The sequence below is a fragment of the Haliaeetus leucocephalus genome, unplaced genomic scaffold (assembly GCF_000737465.1).
Source record: "Haliaeetus leucocephalus isolate CR32 unplaced genomic scaffold, Haliaeetus_leucocephalus-4.0 Scaffold536, whole genome shotgun sequence".
Classification (NCBI taxonomy): domain Eukaryota; kingdom Metazoa; phylum Chordata; class Aves; order Accipitriformes; family Accipitridae; genus Haliaeetus; species Haliaeetus leucocephalus.
In genome coordinates, this window is record NW_010972972.1 from 7,180,955 (window position 1) to 7,199,325 (window position 18,371).

The 18,371-nt window shown below is 55.5% G+C and overlaps 1 protein-coding gene across 1 annotated transcript in view; it reads left to right on the top strand.

The window, feature by feature from the left end:
* The window catches only part of RNF121 (ring finger protein 121), a 16,931-nt gene extending 193 nt beyond the window's left edge, over positions 1 to 16,738 (top strand). The window contains exons 2-9 of the mRNA XM_010576685.1: positions 6,118 to 6,155; positions 7,205 to 7,346; positions 8,374 to 8,528; positions 9,043 to 9,150; positions 9,932 to 10,052; positions 12,578 to 12,711; positions 14,670 to 14,771; positions 15,524 to 16,738. Of these exons, the coding sequence (XP_010574987.1) occupies positions 6,118 to 6,155; positions 7,205 to 7,346; positions 8,374 to 8,528; positions 9,043 to 9,150; positions 9,932 to 10,052; positions 12,578 to 12,711; positions 14,670 to 14,771; positions 15,524 to 15,644 (921 nt within the window). The 3' untranslated portion in view covers positions 15,645 to 16,738. The remainder of the gene's footprint in view (positions 1 to 6,117; positions 6,156 to 7,204; positions 7,347 to 8,373; positions 8,529 to 9,042; positions 9,151 to 9,931; positions 10,053 to 12,577; positions 12,712 to 14,669; positions 14,772 to 15,523) is intronic.
* The last annotated feature ends 1,633 nt before the right edge of the window (positions 16,739 to 18,371 follow it).

Sequence of the window (18,371 nt, forward strand, 5' to 3'; positions counted from 1 at the left end):
ATGGAGGAATTGGCTGGAGGTGGCCAGAGGAGGCTGTGGGGAGCAGGGGGGAGGAGGGGGTGCTCAGAAACAGCCTTTGAGTTGTGTGAGGAAAGGGCGGTTGGGGATGTTGTGGGTAATTGCACACCGAGGCACTCGGGGACAAACCCCACGGAAGGACTTTGCATCCCTGAAGTAGCCAAAGCGCCTGTTTCCAGACGGGGTCCCCAAAGCTCATGTGGGTGAAGAGGCGCGCTGGAAACACCAGTTGGGCCCTTCAGCACCTCTGCTCTTAATTCATTCCCTGACTGCAAAACTCGTTGCTGGAAAAGCCACGCAGGACCAGGGTGGGATTTGCATTTCGGAGAATATGGGAGCACATGGGGCTCCTCAGGGTGCCCTCGGCCACCGGCGGCGCGGGTAACGTTCAGCCTGTCACCTTGGTGCTGTGCCATGCAAACTTCCACGCCGAGATAATTAGTAGCTCTTGTTGCTCTTGGGAAACAGAGGCCTTTAATCGAAGTTCCCGTGCTGGCGTTCAGGTGTTCCTGGAGATGAAAAATTGCAGAGATGAAAAATTGCAAAGCTGGAGGGAAAAAAAAAAAATCTGCTCGGAAAGCTGGAACTGGGAGCAGGGGCTCGCCTGCTTCTGCGCAGCTGGAGTGTGGCGTGTGCGTCTGCCGCCATACCGCAGCACTCTAATGGCACTGCTGTCCCAGGCTTTGCCGCAGCTCTTTGCCATCACCTGTGCTTCGTGCTCAAGAGCTTTCCTTCTGCTTATAGAGTAGTTCTGTGTGTGTGCAGCTGGCAGTGCTGCCTGTGCCCTGGGAGCAGTGGCACGGGGCAGACAAGATGGTCAGCTGGTGCAGTCAGGGTGGGTTTCGGTGCTTTTCCTCAAGAACTGGTAGTTTGGCTTAAAAATTCTCAGGTGCTGAAGGTTGTATTTGGGAAATTTACTGGCAGGGTCAAGTTGTGGAGCTTCCCTCGTGTACAGCTGAGCTGTGCGAGCGAGGTGAAACCGTCTGCCTGAAGCCCAGGAAGCGCGTGTGCATCCTCCCTGCACCGTGTGTTGCTGCCGAGGAGCAGGTACAGTGGGGTGACAGGAGGATTCAGCCTCAAATCCAGTGACTGAACATCTTAAAGCACAAATCAGTCGCTCTTGAGTTGCTGCTTGTTATATTTAAAGATATTGGCTGGTGGCTTTTTATGCCAGAGAGGTGTTTTTCCCGCCAGGCTTTGAAGAACACCAAGGTGTAGCTGTGCACGCTGGAACCAGCCTCTCCGAGCCTGGCTCTGAACAGGCGAGCCTGGCATCCTCCTGTGAATCTCTTCCATCGTGATAAGTGAGACTTAAGGCAAGCTAGTAAGCAAATAGTAAACTGTTGCACTTGTGAGCTCCTTAGTTTAGTGCCAGCAGCAGATGGGAAACCTCTTCCCTTTATAAATGTGGAAGATCTGAAGTCTCTGACCCTCAAAAGTGAAATTCCTGTTTTTCAGTCCGGCAGGAAACCGCTTTTGGGGCTGGCTGAGGGGGACAGAGGGGGCATCGCGAGGAGGCAGCTGATAAGGAGGGGTACCAGGGCTGTGCTTATCCCTGTGCTGTGATTCCACAAAATCCACGTCTGCTGGGACAAAATCCGAATGGTTGTGTTGTCCTGAGATCTTGGCAGCTCTTTGGGCTGAGCATGTCACTGACGAACCATTAACGGTGGGGCCAGTGCATGGTGCAGATCTGAAAGCGGTTTAACGTTTCACTTGGTGCACCCATGTGGGATAAATGCTGAGTGTCATGTGGCTTTGGCTCTGCCTGTTTGTAACTCAGGCTGTCGTCAAAGGTTTCATTTACAATTATCGAAGCGTTTGATCAGTCAGGGCCTTTCTACTCCCTGCTGGTTGTTACCACGCTCTTTTATGAGCAAAATAAACAAGGAATTGAGATTCCAAAATTTCCTGAGACTTTCACTAAAGAGCCTGCCTCTTCAAAATCTGCCTTGGGTGAATGGCCAGACTCTCAGAGATTTATCTTCCAGTTATTTCAGGTTGTTCCTAGTGGGTGATGTGAAACAAAACTGAGGTTGGGAAAGGTGAGATCAGGTCCCCGGTGTCCCAGATCCTCAGCTCTCTTCTGCCTCTGCCCAGGGCTGTGCATAGCAGATGCTGGACGCTGTTGATTTCGATGGCCAAAATACTGCGGAGCTGCACAACATGAGCTGTAGGCTGGTCTGTAGCCTGGAACTGAAATCAGCAGCTGCTTATTCTCCATCCTCTAGATGTTCTCCTTACCTCCTTCCCAGATTTAGAGTGTAAGGAGATTACAACTGGCTTGCAGCAGAGTGATTGGTACGTGTGCCTGGAGATCCTCCTGTCTCCCTGCTTCTGGACTGCAAGAAACAGGCAGTTACGGGTTTAGTATTACAGGTAGCAGCATCCTTTGCATTTTCCTAGAGGGAGGTAATTCTCTTGACTATCCTGGTGATGGGGATCGCAGGTTTGTGGTGGCTTTGGGGCCTTAGTCCCTGCTGAAAACTGGGGAGTGGCATGAGTTTCTTCCAAAGACCACGATACTGTGTCTGAGGAGAGAATTAGACTTTAGTCATAGATACCCAGTATGTCCCTGTCATCACCCAGAGGGGGCTGGGGTTTTTGAGTGGTTCATGAGTTATGGAGGAGACAGAGGGCAGAATATATAATTTTTAATTCCTTATTTAAAAAAAAAAAAAAAAAGTTGTTCTAAGAGCTCTAGTTGGTTGCACACAGTGAGTCCTGTGCAGGTATCACCAGCTGGAGGAGACTGCAGTGGGAGTGGGTTGGTGCTCAAGGCTTGGTAGAGCATATATTCAGGTAATTATGTCATCCTCATGGTTCTTGTCTAACCCCTCGCCTCTCTGGCCTGGTAAAGGGAGATTTAAGAGCAGAGGCTCTTCAGCCTAGCTGATGGGGTTAGAAGGGGACCCAAACCTGGGGTGTCAAACTGAGACAAACCCAAACTAGAAATAGAGCGAATGCTTAACAGCGAGAGCAGGTGCTTCCTGGCACCGTGTCTCGCCTTTGGGTTCACCATTGCTGTTCATTTTTAGAACCAAAACTGGATTTCTTTGGTAAGAGAGCATGCAGATCAAGAAGGGGTTAACTGGAAGGTCCAGTTTGGGGTGGCTGCTCTGCCAAGTCATGTCTGACAGTCATCAGATCGATCTGTCTCTGCCTGAATGTCCTGTCTGCCACGTCCCAGCTCCCCTTAATAAAGTTATTTCAGGAGCTTTAAGCTCTGGGGAATCTGTTGAAGCTCAGTCCCTGTAATTGAGGGAAAACTGTGTCCAGTGCTGTGGATTCTTGCACTTGCGAGGACAGCTTATGTGGCAGTTGCAGTTGGCTTTGGAGGACAGCTAGGTAGGAAGCCCTCTTCTATGTGAAATGCCAGCAGGATTTCCATAGGGTTTGGGGCTGAGAAGGCTTTAGCTCATTTGTTTGAAGAATTTGTAGATTTGGGGAAGATGCTGAAGGAAAGAGGCTGAGAATTGTTCCCTACGTGTGGGACAGACCAGCGTGGATGGGGTGGCTACTGGCGCAGTGCAGAGGAGTGACCAGAAGCCACTGTAAGGGGAAAAAAATAATTGATGTGTTTTGAAGGTGCTGAACTGTCTGTGCCTGTAAAATTTCCTCATCCAGTGAGGACTGGGGTGGAGCCTGGGGGCAGCAGGGATCTCCTGGGGAGTGGCAGTGGGAGCCCTCAGGGACTTCACAGGGCTTGCAGGGGGACCGACCTACGCCAGAGCTGAGCTGGGCCAACGAGCATATAGGGTTTCTCAGCTTCTCCTGCTTGCAGTGACTTGAGAAGATTTTTAAAATTCGTTTTTTTACTGTTTATCAGAGCAGTTGTTCTAACTATGAATTGTGTAGCTGACTTTTTTAAGGGAAAGCAGTGACTGAACTGATTAATCTGGATGTGGCTGCTTTAGGAACCGAAGAGCTTGGGGAATTTGGATGATACGAGCGTGCTTCTTGGAGCCGGTGTCAGATCGTCACCACCTACACGCAGTTTCCTATGCAAGCCAGCGAGCTCAAACAGGGATTTTCATAGCTCTATATTTTGCATCTATCTAAGTACTGAAGTGCTTCTCAAAGGCCTTGGGGACCAAATCTCCCACAGGTATTGCTCTGGGGTGAAGCACAGCAGATGTGTAACAGCACGCAGAGAGATCGCTGCCATGCGTGTGTTTCCCTGCCTCCTCACCCCAGGGTATAATTAGGCGTCACAGAGGAAGCAAGGCGGCTGTGCATGTCCTTGGCCGAGCCCGGGTGCTATCGGAGGTGCTGGCTGCGAGACACCTATTTGGGGAACAGCCCCGAGGGATCTGCCGCGCGTGCCGGCAGCGGTGGCACGGCATCCTGCACACGGACAGGCGAGGCTGGCTGCCGCGCTGTCCCTGGGAGAGCCCTGGGGGTAAAGGTTGAAGCCGAGCCAACAGCTCCGTACCTGGTCATTGAAGGCTGGAGTGAGGTGGAGCCTGTTCCTGCGTACACAAATCCAGACTGTGCAGGAAAGCACGATAACAAAGTCCTTGCTGCGACTTGTTTTCGATCACTCTTCTTACGGCTCCATACCTGCTTGCTGGTAAACATCAAGCATGGGTCATTCAGGGCTGGCCAGCCATGTGCTCAGCTGTGGCTGTGCAGGGGGGGAGAGCTGGCAGCCAGGGCAAGTGCCGTCCCCATCCCCTCGGCCATGCTGGAGCGTCTCCAGCCAGATGGTGTTTTGAAAACCATGCGTTTATGTGCCCAACCCCAGGTGAGCCACTGTAGGTTTTATTTGTGTTTGTGCCTCACCAAGGAAAGGCGAGATGAAGTCAGAGCTGTGGGATTTCGTTTGCTGCATCCCCAGCGCTGTGTATCGGGGTTTGTGCTGGCACTGGGATGAGTGCTGCCTGGCCAGTGAGCCTGTGCAGGGACGTGACCGGTGCTGGAGGCATCTTCAGCTCTTGTGTAAAGATACAAAGCTCCAAGAGAAAGCTGAAATGCAATGTCAAAGGTCCCCCCACTCCTCCCCAGTCCAAATGCCTCATGGTGAGAGTATTCACACCAAATCTCACTGGGGGAGACAGTGGATTCTGTGAGGCTTGTCCTCTGGGTGAGGTTTGGGTGCTGCTTGCTTGCAAGCTGAGAAGGTTAGCACAGAGTCGCAGTTCTGTGGGGGGGGGCTTTTAAATCACTTGGTATGTTCCTTCTGTCCCCTAAACCTGTCAGATAGAGGATGTCCTTAACAACCTGAGTCCAGCCTGGCAGTTTCAGCTTGCGTTAAGCACAGATTATGCCAGCCCATCATCTCTCATCACTAATAACAACAACTCCCGTCACTCTCGGTTGCTTGTGTCGGCCAAAAACTTTGCTGCCCGTAACACTTGGGAGAAACTTCCAGCCGCGTCAGCAGAGCAAGTCCTATATCTTCTGTGATTCGTTCTGAAAATTTTTTTGGTGATGGTTTGTTGCTGGTATGCAGGTGCCATCCCCTGTCCTGCAGACTGGTGGCATTTTGGACTCCCTTCTCTGTCCTGTTTCTGATGTGCACTGGGATCGCCCCTCTGTGCCCAGAGACACCTGGCTGGGTTGTGAACTTCGGACTTAAACCAGTTCCTCTGGTACACGTAGCATGGGACGGTGGTCAGAGCCTTGGCTGCACTAAAATACATGAGGAAAAGGGGAAAGGTACTTGCAGGTGATGGAGGAGCAGGGGGACTCTGCAGCTCTTCCCATACAGTCTGGAGGGTCAAAAGACAGCTTTGGGCTGTGGTGTCATGATGGGCATGTTGAGGATTTGTTGTTTAAAGCTTCTGAATCCAGGGCTTCCCTTCTTAAAGTTTGCAAGGAGCAATCCCGGGGAGGCTTTGCAGCTGACTCCACCGCTGCCGTCAGCACTGATTGGGTCTCACCAGGAGATAAAGGAGCCGGGTGCCATGTCAGGGTTACTCACAGTGAACAGGCGTTGTAGACACGCAGCACAGCCTTGCTCGTGTGGGTCATAAACCAGCACCTGCGCTGTTTGAGGAGGTGGAGTAAATTAAGTTATCCATTCTAGGCTGGTACCGCTGCTCCCGAACTACAGTGGCTGATTTCTTTGTTTGGTTTTTTTTTTTTTCTCCCTAGGTCGATCTTTCACACCTGTCCCCAGAGGAGAGATGGAGGTGAGTCTGTGTTGGGAGGTGAACTGATGCTTACAGCTTGAGCAAGCTCCTGCTCCTGACCAGAGCTACCAGCAGCACAGCCCGTATTCATGGCAGGAGAGGACAGGGTCAGCCTTCCCTGCGCAGCGTTATTTGTTAGGGGGAAGTATGAACTGTCTTAAAAGGCAATACTAATATTTTTTCTTTTAAACTGCTTACTAAATATTCCTCCTTTTCCCTTAGCCAAACCAATTTCAGCTAGACACTTGTTGAAAAGCACGCTAAGACTGGTCTTCTCTCAGTATTAATTTAAAGAGGATGACTTAAGATCAGAGAATTTGGCATATTTGTTGGGTTTGGATGTTTTTTCTCTTAACTTGAACTGTCTTGGCAGCTTAAGACCGAGATGTAAGGATGTTACAGGTCTTAATTCTGCCTTGGTTTTTGGTCAAACAGCACAAGCTGCAAAGAAACCCCAGGTGTCTGTAGAGCATCAGTCTGGAAATCACTTGTTCCAGGATGCAAATGGGGTTGTGCAGGGCAGAGAGAAGCGATTTGTTGGGGTTTGTGGGTTTTGCCAGCTATAGACCGTGCCCATCCTGCCCATTCAGGCTTTCCCTTGCTGGGCGAGAGGGGGCATGGTGCTGCTGGCTCTGCAGCTGGGCTGAGGGTTTGGTATTGAGCGTTACTGCACACTCGTGGTGTCAAACAGCCTCTCGGCTGATGCTGTTGCACCGGTGAGCTGCTGGGTGAGTTACGTGAGGCGTGCACTCCATGTTCGTTAGTTCAGCTACGTCAGCATTGAGTTATCTCTGCCTCATTCATGCCAGGATGGGCTGGATAGCAGTCTTCACTTTCACAGTTTAAAAATTAGCTAGTCTCAGAGAAGCCTTTTGTCTTTTCTCCTCTGGATTGCAACATAGCACCCATCTCCACAACATTCCTTCATGGTGTCTCTCAGTCTGGTCTTCCTGCCTCCCCTGTGCCAAGGTGTTTGTCAGCCCCACTGTGCTGTTAGCATGCGGTCTGTGCCCGCATGCTCCTCAGCCACCTTTTCCCTGTTGTTGCAGGGTGGAGCATGCACGGATGCATGCCAAGCACCGTGGTCACGAGGCTATGCATGCCGAAATGGTCCTCATCCTTATCGCCACGCTAGTGGTGGCACAGCTCCTGTTGGTTCAGTGGAAACAGAGGCACCCTCGCTCCTACAACGTAAGTGTCTCCCACACAGCTGTTTTGTTTCGAGGCTGGATGCGAGTGCTGAGCGATGCCATCCTTTAGCTGCTGAGAAGTATGTTCCTGTTTTTCTCCTCTTGTCTGGTGTTGAGATACCCTTGTCTTCCCAGCAGCCTGTGGGGATTCTAGCTAGGGATGAGGATGGATGCGCCTGGAGGCCTCCAGTTTCTGTTATAAGTGATGCCAATAACTCAGTTTTACATAGTGCTTTGACACCAGGTGATGGGACAAGCAGAGCTCGGGTATTGGCCTGAGGGTAACGCAAAGGGAAGCTGCATTTTGTGAGCACTTCCTCAGAAGCGATGGGGGCTTCTTGCTGCCAGGACCCTGGGTTTGACGGTTCCTGCAGCACCACTGGGCTCTGCTGAGCAGACCTGCCACTTGCTGATGCCACTGGCTTGTCAGGGACTGTTATTTCACCTGAACCAACCTCACCCTGACTTCCTTATCGTAATTAATGTTTCCAGGTAATACCTGTAATCCTCTATGAACTTTAAACCAAACCTGTTTGCCTCTTCCCCTCCAGCAGCACTAGAGGAGCTCAGCTGCATGGCCATAGATCCCTTTTGGGAATAGGCTGTAGGGCAGAGACAAGTCTGAAACCTTCCGCTGTGCCTGTCTCCTTTTTTAATACTTGCCTGAGGTGTCTGTGGTTGCAGTGTTCAGGACCCTGGAGAGGCGAAGGTTTACATAGCCACCTTACAACAACTACTTAGGTGGATCATCTCCTGTACCTTCCTCTGGAGATGTGTCCTGTGTGTTTTCCCTCCAGCTCTAGTCCTTTGCTACCAAAGATCGCCTGGCTGCTGCGTCCAACTCCCTCAGTTAGGCTCTGAGCATGTTCTCTGGGTGCTGGGTGCCACAGACCGAACCTCCTGCGTTTCCTGGTGCTGTTCAGGGCCCTTTGATGCAGGCAGGAGAACAGCTGCCAGGACTGGCAGGGTGTTGCTGATGTCGGATGAGCAGAGAGCCAGCTCAAAATGCCTTTCCTCTGTTCCTGCAGATGGTGACCCTCTTCCAGATGTGGGTAGTGCCTCTGTATTTCACGATCAAGCTGTACTGGTGGCGGTTCCTGGTAATCTGGGTGCTCTTCTCAGCAGTCACAGCTTTTGTCACCTTCAGGGCAACTCGAAAACCTCTGGTACAGACAACGCCCAGGTTAGTACACATGTTCCTGGGAAAACTCCTCAGCCCCAGGGTAACCATTACAAGCAGCTCTTTCCAGTTTTGCTGCCACAGATCATTGTCTTAAACTTTGCACCCCGGAGGTGTGCAACCCCTGCCTGTGCTGCCCGTGTGGGTCGGTGTGAAGCACTAACCGGCTGCTGGCAGCCAGCCCAATGCACCTGGTACCCGAGTGGGTGTTGGTAAGGCAGATACCGCGTGGGCTGGCAGCCTCACTGAGGGCATTCCCAGTGTGAAGCACACTTGCTTACAGCCTTTGGAGATCCCGAGGTTTCTAGTTTGGAAGTCAAGACCGTGAGCGGCCCATGGCAGTGGCGGATCTGTAGCTTGAATTAGAAATTTAAAGCTCTGTTGCCCATGTGTGTGGGTAGGTGAAGTGTCTGAAAACAACATCATCCAGGTTTAAAAAGTAAAACTCTTTAGGTGCTTGGTGCAGTTTCTTTCAGAAAAAATGAGGTAGTTAAATTCTTGTTTTAATTCTTTACAGGCTGGTTTATAAATGGTTTCTACTAATATACAAGATCAGCTATGCCACTGGAATCGTAGGGTACATGGCTGTGATGTTTACACTTTTTGGTCTTAACTTATTATTCAGGTGAGTGAATCTTTTGGGTCCTACTGCTGGGGCGGGGGATGTAACTCTGGAAAAATAGTTGTCTTAGCAGTCTGATTAATGGGGCCAAAGAGACTCTTGGGGTGTCTTCTCCCTGCTGGGAGGATCACAGGTGAGATGCTGGTACCTGAACTGGTCAAGGTTATTGGAGAGCCCTGCTTTGCTTCCAGTTCAGCTGTGTGAGCAGCTCCTCCAGCTCTGCGCATGTCCAGCCTGGGGGCAGCAGTGGGATTTTCTTTGCTACCGTGATAAAGAGGTACCTGCAACAAGCAGCCAGCCCAGGTGTGGTAGTAGAGGACCTTAGCCCAAGCCAGCTTCATGTTTAGAGAGGTTGATTCCTTCTCTGGAATATGAGCAGACCTGGCAACTGCCTGCAGAAACATGAAAGTGTTAACTGGGTGCTTACTGGGTGCTGATCTGGTGCATGAGATAGCTGGAGATTACTGCAGTGGCTCATTCCAGAGGCTGGTGAGGGCGATGGGCACCAGGTATTAGAAAGCTGGGTTGTCACACCCACATCTCCATTCAAATGCTGCTTGTTGACAACCAAGGTGAAGTGTCCCAGAAGCAGGGACCGGGGTTGTGCTGGGCAGGTGCCTAGAAGACCTTTATGGGTGATGCTTCCCAGTGATGTGTGTCCACTGCCTTGGTGGACCACTTTTGCAATGGAGTTAGTGCTGTGGGCTGTGTCAGCATGCTGGCTTTTGCACCCCTGCAGCCCCCCAAAAAAGCTCTTGATGTCATTTGGGCTCTTCTGTTGTAGAATCAAGCCAGAAGACGCGATGGACTTTGGCATTTCCCTCCTCTTCTACGGTCTTTACTACGGGGTGTTGGAGCGGGACTTTGCCGAGATGTGTGCAGATTACATGGCCTCAACGATCGGGGTGAGTTAATGCCGTGCTGTCCCCCAGGCGAGAGTCCTCCCCGTTATGGGGGGGGCCTGAAATGGTCAGTTGCAGCAGTAGCTTTTTGCGTCCCCTAAATGGGAAAGTGCATCAAGCTCCCCCCTTGAGGAAGGGCTCCCTGAGGCTACTGCCATTCTCGCTGTGCTCTCTCTGGGCCCACTACCACGGTGTCTGCGTTGGGAGGTTTTTGATGTAACAGAGTGGCTCTGAGATCCTTCCTTAAGAGGAAAGCCTCTGTGGGTGTCTTCTCATCCTCAGAAGCACAAGAAATGAGGGAGTGGAAGGATCTGTTCAGCCCCTCTAAACTTCTGACAAATATTTCTCTACCTGGGCCTTTAAAATCTCCAGTGCCAAAGAGCACTCCTGTTTCTGGGACCACACTGTGGGTACATTAACTCATGACCTGCAGCCATCAGGGAAGGATTCACACCATGGGCTTCCTTCTGCTGCTGGCACCCACTGCAGCCTGTGCTGTCCCTGGGGACAGAGGGCATGTTCCTGCATGTCTGCAGTGGTGGCCTAAAATCTGTAGCCCACTCACCTGTTACCAAAAAAGCTGACTCCACCAAAAAATACATGACCTAAGACACTGGTGGAGTAGGTCATGTTGCTTCTTTGCAGCAGCTCTTTAGGGTCTTGGATTTTGTGTTTCCTCCTCCTCTCTAAGCCTTCTGTTGCTGCTCCTTGGAGGTTCTGCCTGGCAGGACTGGGGAGCCCCAGACCCTCACCAGCCGCCTTCCACTCGCACTGGGACACCTTGACAGAGCTTGGGTTTCCCCCCACATAGGCGGTGGGTGCCCAGGACAGGCCTGCAGCAGCCTGGGCGCTTCTCGAGGGTCTGGCCTGGCTCCAGGGCTGCTGGGAAGACGCTGGCACTGCAGCCCAAGGGCTCCATGGGATACTTGGAGCGAAGCTGTGCCAGGTCTCTGCTGGAGTCGTGTTTTGCCAATGATACTAAACTAGGAGGAGCTGTGGGCTCCTTCAAAGGTAGAGAGGCCTTACAGAGAGATCTGGATAGACTAGAGAGCTGGGCAATCACTACTGTATGGAATTTTACAAGAGCAAGTCCCAGATTCTCTACCTGGGATGGGGTAATCCTGGTAATACGTACAAATCGGGGGATGAGAGGCTGGAGACCAGCCCTGCAGAAAGAGATCTGGGGTTTTGGGTTGATGGGAAGTTGAACATGAGTCAACAATGTGCCCTGGCAGCCCAAAGGGCCAACTGTGTCCTGGGGTGTATCAAGTACAGCATCGCTAGCTGGTCGAGGGAGGTGATTGTCCCACTGTGCACTGCCCTGGTGCAGCCCCACCTCAAGTACTGCATGCAGTTTTGGGTGCCTCAATATAAGAAGGACATCACACTATCAGAGTGTCCAAGATGGTGAAAGGCCTCGAGGGCAAGGTGTATGAGGGGCAGCTGAGGTCACTTGGTTTGTTCAGCTCAGACAAGAGAAGGCTGAGGGGTGACCTCATCACTGAGGGGTGACCTCATCACAGTCTACACCTTCCTCAAGGGGGCAGCGGAGGGGGGGGTGCTGATCTCCTCCCTCATGACCAGTGATAGGACACAAGGAAATGGAATGAAGCTGTGTCAGGGGAAATTCAGATTGGACATTAGGAAAAGGTTCTTCACTGAGAGGGCGGTCAGTCCCCAGAACAGGTTACTCAGGGAAGTGGTCACGGCACCAAGCCTGTCAGAGTTCAAGGAGTGTCTGGACGACGCTCTTAGCCATATAGTTTAGTGTTAGGTAGTCCTGCAAGGAGCAGGGAGTTGGACTTGGTGATCCTTATGGGTCCCTTCCAACTTGAGATATTCTATGATTCTGTGTCTCCCGGCCTGGCTGTGGGAGCTGGGACGCGGCATGAGTGACCTGGGGCTTGCAGCTGTCCCAGGAGCTTGTGGATCCAGAGCTGCGCACGGGGAGACGCGGTTGTGTGCCTGCACCCTCCTGCGTGCTGTGTCAGGCTGATGCTGAGCCAACAGGCTTGGAAATGGTGGGGGGTGGCTGCTCTGAGCTTAACTCCTTGGCCGTCCGAGCTTTGGGGTCCTGCAGGGCTGGAGGCTCGGGCTGTATTCGATGGCTCGGGCCGTATTTGACTGCCAGCCCAAAGTTGTCATCTTGGGTCAAAGCTGTGACCTCCAGCTTGTCCTGCTGTCACATCCAGCCTCTGCCCTCATGCCCCAGCGCGGGTGCACCAGCCCTGGCAGGCAGCTGACAACTCACACGGCCGTCGGGGAGCTAAGTGGGGTGGTCCCTGGCATGGGGAAGGGGCTTGTGGGGCTGGGGTGTGATGGGCCGCCATGTCACTGAGCAGCTCCCTGTCCTGTTGTAGTTGTTTCCCGCAGCTGGACCTGTAACAAGGTTTTTAAGGCCAAAAGGCCGAGGCTGGACTCCTCGGGTGCTGACCCCAGCCCTCCTTAAAGCTTAGCCGTGCCGACACGGGTGTGGGATGCGTGCCCTCCCACTGTCACCGCTCTCCCTCTGCTCTGCCCTCGCTCAGTTCTACAGCGCCTCGGGGATGCCCACCAAGCACCTCTCCGACAGCGTCTGCGCCGTCTGTGGTCAGCAGATCTTCGTGGATGTCAACGAGGAAGGGATCATTGAGAACACCTACCGCCTCTCCTGCAACCACGTGTATCCTTCTCCTCAGGAGCTAGCCCCTTGCCTTGCTGGCTCCCCACCGGGGCTGGCAGCAGAATGCTCCTGCCCCCGGCTTCCCCGACCTGGGGTGAAGAAACGCCTGTCTTGAGACGCAGGGCCATTCTGCTGATTTTGCACATGATCCATGCGTCTGTCATAGCTGACTTGGCATGGAAAGTGGCGAAGTCCTGTGTGTCCCTGAAATCGCTTCCTCGATGCCTCTGTGTATGTTACAAGTAGTTGTTTCCTCTTTCCCCTCCTCAGCTCCCCCGGCTCTGGCGGTGCTGCCGTGGAGCTGCACCTTGCTTTCCAGCTGCCTTTGCCAAATCTGCTGGAACCTGTCTGCCTGGCGCTTGCCGCTGTGCCAGCTCCAGCGGTGTGAGGTAGGGGCGTGAAGTATCCCCAATCTAGACGAGCTGGGCTGCCTGCATCATGCTGGCCCCTTGTTGGAAAGCCAGCGCTGTGGGTCCTGGCTGAGAGGCTCTGAAGGGAAGAGTCAGGGGGGAAAACACTGCCTGCCCTGCACGGCATCCCTCAGAAAACAGCCCCCCTGCTCTAGTGCTGCCAGTCACTGCCCGCCCTGTCTGCTCCAGCCACAGCCCGGCAGATTCCTTCTTCCGCAAAACTCCTACGGTGACTCCAGCTGTGCATGGGGTTTCCAGCACCCTGGAATCACTCAGCCCTCCCTGTCAGCTGATTGAGGTGCAGTCGGTTTTGAAACTGGAAGTCCTGGTCATTGCTCAGCCCCAGCTGGGGACGGATCTGGGGTTTTTCCAGCGGTGACTCAGCGGTGGAGATGGGATGTCCTCTGGCACCACTTGCGTTTCTGGCTGCAAGGTGGTTTCCAAGCCGAGCTTGAGGAAAGGTCACGCCGGCGAAACTCGCTGCCTAAATTTAACCGCTATAAACTGTTTGGCGAGGTTTACACTGGCATGGCCCTGGCAACCGACCCCGCGTGGGGCCTGGGCCTGCACGTCACTCACCCTGCAGCAGCTCGGGGGGGTCTGTGGCTGTCGGAGGAGTCGGTGCTCGTGGTGGTCCCCAGGGGCGAAGGCTGGCTGGCAGCCCTGGATCATTGGCACCGGCAGCCCTCTGCTCCAGTGCAGAGGAGGGAGCTGCTCTTGCTGCTGCTCTCTGGCATTAACCCTTGGTTTCAGAAGCAGAGGCATTACCTAGGGGAGTTTCTGTTTGCTCAGTGACACCCTCCTGCGTGGCAGAATCCCCTGTCACAGCGAGCAGCCTCGCCTCACCCCAGGGCTGTGCCGCAGGGCCCCGGCTGCCGCTACCTCAAGTTTCCCTGTAACCTCTCCAGGTTGTGCTCAGGTTGGGTGAATCCTCATTACCCGTCTGCCGTGACAGAGCATAGCTGGCACCTGGAAGTCAGACCCTGGGAGAAATTCCCTAAATACGTTGTTAATCCTCAAGAAGCCTTTGCAGGAGCTTTGTGTAACGCACGCAGTCAAGTTTGCAGAGCTCTCCTGGGCTGTACAAACCTTCCCGGTGCTTGAAGCCCCAGCATTTCACAGCCAGACACATCCCTGCCAGTCCTCTGCTGCCGGCTCTCATCCTCGTATTGAGGAGCTTCCCTGCAGCCTCTGCCCTGACCGCCCATGTCGGTCTAACCCAGTCCCAGTGTGAGCGTGTGCTGGGCAACATGTGTGCTGGGCACCGTCAGTGAAGGATTTGTGTCTCATCTGTGCCTGATACATTGGTTATAGCCCTGACCCACTGCCCTGTGAGCCCTTTCCTCTGTGCCTGGAAGGTGCTGCGCCTTCTAGGAAAGGGCTGCAGTTGTGTGACGCAGCCACCCTTACATAGCATGGATGTTTCCCATCATCTGCACAGCAGCATGCGGCTGAATTTTTTTTAAGCTCGATGGGTTTCGTCCGTGCTCGGTCATGTCCCCCCCTCCTCCAGTCCGAGGCAGTTCCCCTTAACGTGCCGCTCTCCAGGTTTCATGAGTTCTGCATCCGTGGCTGGTGCATCGTCGGGAAGAAGCAGACGTGTCCATACTGCAAAGAGAAGGTGGATCTCAAGAGAATGTTCAGTAACCCGTATCCTTTCTCCTTATGAGACCCAGCGCCTTGTGAAGGGGAGCAGTGGGTAGAGCGTATGAGGGGCTCAGGGCTGTGTCCGGGAGCTGCTGGCTGCTCATTTGGGCTTGCCTGGCACCCCAGGAAGGTTGCTGCCAGCCCACAGCAGTGGCAGAGACCCCCGCAAAATATGTCCCTGAGCTGGGCACGTCACCTGGCACAGAGCAGCAGGCACGTCGGGGGAGCTGGAAGGCTGCGGATGCCACTGAGGCTCTTGGGTGAGATGAAAATGTTCACGAAGCCCTTCATGGCTGACTCCCACAGTCCCTGCCCGCTGGTGGGAGTGCTCAGCCACTCCTGTGCTGCCCCCCCCGCCGTCCCCCTCTCTGCACCACTGCAGGGGATGACTCGTGCCTCAGGTTTTGCTTTTCTACCTCTGGATGCTCCCATAAGGAGCACAAGTCCCCACAGAGTCAGCTGCTGGGTTTGCTGCCTGCACATCACATGGGTGCCCCGGCTCAACGGCAGGTCCTGTCCATCCCGCAGGAAGAGGAGATGGTGAAGCTGGCCCCCGCCTCATCCCACGGGACACCCCAGACCCTCCTTGTCAAGGCACGGCCGAGGTGACCCTGGCCAGAGCCATCCCTCCCCCAGCACCCACCGCTGCAGAGGGTTGGGGCTGTGTCCCCTGGTCCCTGCATGGCAGGTTTGGGTGTCTCTTCGGTGGGCTGCGCTCCTCTCTCCCCGTGGCTCTTTAACTCCTTCCTGCCCAGCTGGGAGAGGCCTCACGTCATGTACGGGCAGCTGCTGGACTGGCTGCGCTACCTGGTGGCCTGGCAGCCGGTGATCATCGGACTGGTCCAAGGCATCAACTACATCCTGGGGCTGGAGTAAGGGCAGGCGGTGGGGAGCCGTGGAGCCACGAGAGGACGCGTGCCCAGGGCAGGGGACAGCAGCCGGCCGGGGACGCTGGCTTTCCTCCGTCACCTCTCAGGACCTCGGCCGTCCCTGAGGACCGCGGCGTCGGGGGCTGAGGGAGGACTCTGCCCTGGGGCCCCTCCCGCTAGGGCTGGGGGAGTCTGTTTTTTTAAAAGCAATTATTTTAATGAGCATATTTAAAACTTTCTATTGCAGACGAAGAGACGCTTGTCCCATTTCCCTCCCCCAGCCCCTCTCTGGCCCTTCGCACGGCGCTGGCCTGCTGAGCTTTTGGCCGGGGGCTTGTTCTCCATCTCCCTCTCCTGCTGCTCTGCCGGGGTAGGTGACGGGGAGAGGGCCAAGGCTTTGCCGGCTCCGACGCCAGCTCCCTGGAGCAGCCCTGCCAGCAGCGAGGATGGGACACAGGGAAGCAGGGTCAGGGTTGGGCCCCTCTGCTGCGTGGGGCTGCGAGGGAGAGGCTGCCTGGGGCGGCTGGAGCCCAGCACCCTGGAAGAGGGGACAGAGGGACGCTTGGCTGCCCCGGCACCGAGTGCCGCGGGCCGGACTCTTGGCTGCTAGGTCCCCTTTCCTGGTGCCGTGGGCGCACGAGGAAGGAACAGAGCCGCTCTCCTGTGCTGTGACGGTGCGCTTTGCCCGTGCTCTGCCTCGGGTAACCCTTTTGTACACTCCTGTCTTTTCTATGTTCCTCCCCGGGGGCTGGCGGCAGTGCCCAGCTGCTGTGGCTTGGGGGCCAGCCAGGTGCACGGAGCAGTGCCGTGCCATTTCTCTCCCTGGCACCCCTTTCTGTGACAGTAACGGTACATTGAGAGTGGCCCGAGAGCGGGTTGCCCTTGCCCCAGGGCTCAGGGGATGCCTCACTGGGGTTTGGTTTTTTTGGCACTGTAATAAAAGGGATGGAGCAAAGGGCACAGGCTGGGCTGGGCTGGTGACAGTGTTTTCCTGCCTTTGCATTGTTCCGCTCCTCGCCGTGCCAGTGCACGTGCCGTCTTGCGCAAGGGTCTGCAAGCTCATTTTTTGGAACGGGTGGGTACGGCCCGTGACAGCAGAGTGCCAGGGCAAGGTCCCTGGCCCTGGGGCCAGCCGGCACTTGGGGCAGGGGGGGGAGCCAGGGCATTTTGGGGCTTGGCAGAGAGTTGGCTCTCCCAGCAGTATGGGGGCTCGAGCCATGTCCCCTGAGGGGACTGGGGTCTGGCAGGGGGGCACTGAGGGGACACGAGGCAACATCACCCCCACTCCTGGTGCGAGGGGCTGCACCACGTCACGCAGGCGATTTGGGAAGTGGCCGCAGCGGCGGCTGGGATGCAGCTGTAGCATGGGCTGCGTCACCCGGGTGAGACCTGGCGTGGCTGCACCACGTGCCCCACTGAGTCCTTTTTGGTTTTCTTTCGGGTGAAACCACGTTGCAATGTTGTGCCAAACACAAATAGAGTCCTGGAAATGGAGATGTAGTCCAGGGTTTTTCTTGATCGTCTTCCCTGCCCCGGGGTGAGGCCATGGTTCCTCCTCCTGCCTTCATGCTCTCCCGGGGGAGAGGGGGGCTGGATGCCACGAGGTGCTGGGGATGAAGCACTCTTTCCATGGCCCCTGCCCACGTATTTCACCTCGTGGTACCCTGAGCTCAGCTGTGTTGGGCTTTTGTGGGGAGCAGGGACGTGGTGGAGGAGTGGAGGGTGCTGGGCCATCCTCCCGCCGTAGCAGCCTCCGGCCCCTCGCTGCCCACGGGACCCCTGGGCCAGCGCTTGTCGCAGCCCCAGCCACAGTGCCCACGGCCACTGTCCTCATCCCGGCCGGAGGAAGGGGACGTGTTGCACTTGGCAGGCTCGGAGAGGTCTCCAAGATAACCCCTCTGCCAGTTGCGGTCCTGCCCTTCTGGGAACTGCCGATAACGATTGCCGGGAAACTCACCGGGGTTTTAGGGGCTTTTTTCCATGCGGTGCGTTGGTGCTGTGCCTACGCCGCAGGAGCTGCCAGGGTGTGAGGGCTGGGGCGGCTGCTCCTGCCCCGTGGCCGTGCCTGTGCTGGCTCCCTGCCTTGGCCGTGCTGGGGAAGGAGGAGGCCCAAGGGCTTCCCCTGGTTTAGCAGCCTGATCTCAGCGAGTTACTGAAATCCTGATGTCTGCTGCTTTCCTGCTGGGCCCCCGCCGCCCTGGGCTGGCTCCAGGAGGGCTCTGCCATGGGAAGGCAGAGAGGGGCCAGCTCCTGGCCCAGGGTCCCGCTGCCCTGGCTCAGGCTCCTCGCCGGGCCCCGGGGCTGGCTGAGTGCTGGCTCCCCTGCGGTCGAGCGCCGGAGCAAAGCCCTCGGTGGGTCCCTGGGGGCTTCTCTCCTTCACCCCCTGGAGCTGGGCGCCCGGTGCTGAGCTGCGGTCCTGCCCCAGCTGGGACATGCCAGGGCCACCCCTGAGCACCCAGGTCTCCCCCCGCCCAGCATGGGTGCTCATTCCCTGGGGGGCTTCGCCCACCTCCTTCTCCCCCTGTGCAGCTCTGCCCAGACCCTGCCTTGCCCCCAGCCCCCCCTCCCCGACTGGCCTCGAAACGTGGGGGCGCGGGGAGGCAAACCGGCCCTTGCCGTGGGAAATGCCGGCCGTGGCGTGGCCCGGCTCGCCGCCACGGTCGAGGCACGGCGTGGGGCTGCGGGCACGGTGCTGCCGTCAGCCCGGGGGGACTGTCCCCGAGTGGGGCAAAGG